General features: G+C 31.8%; 1 protein-coding gene across 1 annotated transcript; it reads left to right on the top strand.

Moving 5' to 3' along the window:
* The first annotated feature begins 397 nt into the window (after positions 1-397).
* On the top strand, positions 398-2,957 carry LOC146941859 (transcription factor BC1-like). Its single transcript, XM_085755704.1, has 8 exons — positions 398-796; positions 1,102-1,272; positions 1,410-1,475; positions 1,629-1,697; positions 1,795-1,878; positions 1,974-2,168; positions 2,260-2,384; positions 2,482-2,957. Exons 1-7 carry the CDS (start codon positions 479-481, stop codon positions 2,335-2,337), a joined length of 981 nt encoding a protein of 326 aa, XP_085611830.1. The 5' UTR covers positions 398-478; the 3' UTR covers positions 2,338-2,384; positions 2,482-2,957.
* Positions 2,958-3,606: the final 649 nt, after the last annotated feature.

Genomic DNA, 3,606 nt, shown 5'->3' on the forward strand with positions numbered 1-3,606 from the left:
TGACGGTTGAGCAACATATAAACGAAAAAAATTCATATCTTAGATGTTTTAAGGCTTTAGATAAAGATGATGTATCTCTCTTATGACCCAGTGCATTCAACTATAGAAAAATCAATGTAATGATGTCTCCCACATGGTATAAATAATTAATCTTAGTAATAATTTCTGACTATTATTACTACATTATTAATTAGGTAAATAATGAGCCTATGCTCAATCAGCCTTTCTAGTTTATCATTATTTGTGGCTCATTTAAGTTAGACTTAGACCAGTCAATACTGCCTCTCCTACCTTGCATGGGTCGATTTACTGCTTTAATAAACTATTTCAGCATTTTTATTTTATGTGCCCATCCATATTCTATTTCTATATATAGACCATTACCTTTTTGTCACACACCAACTTTCCTTTTGAGTGCTTCATTACTATCATCACCACTCTTTCTTAAGAACAACCTAATTGCATTTTCAAACTCATCATGGCAGCTTTTTCATATCAATACCATCCTTTCCTTGTTGACTCATCATTCATGCTCAACATGAACACTGCTTCTCCTCCTCCTCCACCTTCACAGTTTCACCCTCTTCATCAAGATATTATTAACTGTGTTGATCAACAAAGCTCCAAAGTTACTACCATAACTGAGAATGAACCTTCTTCTTTCACCAAAAACCTTAGTCCACAGTCTTCCATGGTTCTGGACAAGCTTGAAAATGGTGATGAGCAAGTTACTCAGAAAAATAGTCCTACGGAGAAGAAGAGGAGAACCAGAAACAATACTAACCCTCACTCTCATGTAATAATATTAATTGTTTCTGTTTCCATCTCCATCATATATATCACTGCTAGAAAAAACTAAAATTATCAATCAAAATTATAGACAAAAATATAAAATTCCTATGACAGAAGAATTAGAGATATGTTTAATGTTTTCCTTATTTTAAGAAAACTTGTGGATAATTTTTTTGGTAATGTATTTTTAGCACTTTTTTTATACTATGGTTTCATTAATTAAGCCATGCACACACACACGTGTTTTGTTCCTGTTATGAATTGAGTTGATTATTTTGTACTGAATTTGTTAGTAATTAAATATGACAGGATAATGCAGCAGAAGGGAAAAACAAGAAACTGAAGAAAAACAAAGAAGATGAGAAGGCAAAAGCAGAGAAAAAAGATCAGAGAAAGTGTTTGGATGAGCCCCCAACTGGCTATATCCACGTCCGAGCAAGAAGGGGTCAGGCCACTGATAGCCACAGCCTTGCTGAAAGGGTATAGTACATTACTAGTATTTTCATTTCATGTGGGGTCCACTTGTATGATACAATTCCAAAAATGTCCCTTTTAGTTATCTTCATGTCTCATTCTGAATGTTGCAAATTGAATTAAATTGGATGAATTATATTCAGGTAAGAAGAGAGAAAATAAGTGAAAGGATGAAGAAGTTGCAGCAACTTGTGCCAGGCTGTGATAAGGTAGGTCAAGTAAAACCTTCATGACAGCACATATAGGCCCATGCAATTAAAAGTCTCAAAACTATACTGTTGAAAATAATATCTTTAATAATGAACATTCTATTTTTCATAAAATATAATTATTTATGGACATTTTGCTCCCTTTGTAACCAGGTAACTGGAAAGGCTCTTATGTTAGATGAAATAATCAATTATGTTCAGTCTTTACAGAATCAAGTAGAGGTAACATCAATATTCTCAAGCTGTTTTGTGGTTATTTATTTACTTAAAATGTATAAATATACTAATTAACAAGCTATATGCTCTCTATTTTTTTCAGTTCTTGTCAATGAAACTTACTTCTGTGAATCCTATGTTCTATGACATGGCAACAGACCTAGACACTCTTTTGGTTAGACAAGAGGTGAGTAAGAAAATTCAGTGATATATGATGATTCACATGTTAGGTCTAATAATGAAATTAACTAACTAACTTAGTATTTTTGAATGAATTATCAGAAATTAAATAACTTGGCATCACCATCAACATTATCATCTGTGTCACATTGCAATAGTCCTAAACAAGGCACAACTTTTGCTGATACAACAACCATGACTCCAACCAACATCTTCCAAGCTGCTAATGACTACCTTTTGGATACTTCAGCTTCAATTTTTCTACAAGGGCAAAGGTCATCAAATGTTGTCTCTGAGGTATAAAAACACAAATAACCAAAAAAATGATTTAATCCTAAAATGGATGTAATTATTCTTTTCTTATTCTGACAAAAAATAACATTTTCAGGATGGTAGTCATTTTTGGGAGGGACAAAAGTTTCTTCATTCACATGGATTCAACAGCAACTTATGTTCCTTTCATTAATTTAAAATTCACAGATGTGCATGCCCTACAAAACTACCAACATGTTTGTAAGCTCTCAAATCCTGTCTCTTATATTATATAATTTAATTTACTTAATAATACTTGGTTTCTAATTCTAATACTTATAATTTTTTTTTTCTTCAGGATTTTTAGCTTTTTTACATTAGGTAAGGAAATTCCAAAAAGCAACATAAGAGTTGAACCAGAAAGAAGCTACTCCTATGGATTAACACTTGGCATTAATCAATATGAGTACATTAAAGGGTATCAAAATGAAAGGATGAAACCGAAAATGACAGAAAATGCAGACCAAATATAAGACCATATCTTTTCTAGATCCGTTGTTCCGTTTCAGTTATTTTTGACTCTTATGTTGCACAAATTCCGAGAGACTAGTATTGATCCTAGCTAAGTAGACATCGAAATTTATGTCATTGTAAATTATTGAAGTAGTGATTGATTCTTGTGGTGGCAGTTATTCTGTTGGTACAGTTATTTAATTTTTATCATTATTGATAAATGAGAGGTTGAATACATTATTGGCTACAAGGCCATGCATTTGTTGGTCTAGGCCTAGCTAGATTTATGTATATGAATGAATCTACTGAGTTTTGGCATCATTATACTGTATGTATGGTTACTACTGTGTACACAATTTATAATATTTTTCTTACTATTTATGGTTTCAGCTGGATGGTTTTTCCTACTATAACAAAGACCATTAAAAAAAAATGTTTTGTTAAATGAAATGGTCCAGCTCGAGTGAAAAATCAAACAAATTGTTAAGAGTTTGAAACACAATGATAAATCATCTTCTTGTGATTATTAAGTTACTCCATTTGTAATTAGTTTTTTCTAATTAGTAACTGTCTATTAATTCCTTCTTATCCCATGTTCACAATTAGGCAAATTTTTTTCACAATCACATCAACAATCTCATTTCTGTATGCAAATTTACTGCGTGACACGAGAAAGTAGATTCTCTAACTTTGAAAGTTGAAGAGTTTATGCTTCATTTGGTTCCACGTCAGTCTCACTAATTTTGCGTCCGAATGTCAACTTGTACTTGATATTTTCAAGCTTCAGCCCAAACACACATTATAGGTTATTTTGCCGCGAAAATAAACACAAGCTTAGTATATTTACAAAAGATTATGGTTATTAAAATAAAATTTATAAGATGAGATAGACAATTGAGACAAACTCTATATTTAGATTTACCACTGTGTACATGGTTATTCTTTTTTGTATTCTAATTTTAGTAGTTCC

This window comes from Medicago sativa, chromosome 3 (assembly GCF_051527215.1).
Source record: "Medicago sativa cultivar Bolivia chromosome 3, Bolivia_mono, whole genome shotgun sequence".
In the NCBI taxonomy this organism is placed as follows: Eukaryota; Viridiplantae; Streptophyta; class Magnoliopsida; order Fabales; family Fabaceae; genus Medicago; species Medicago sativa.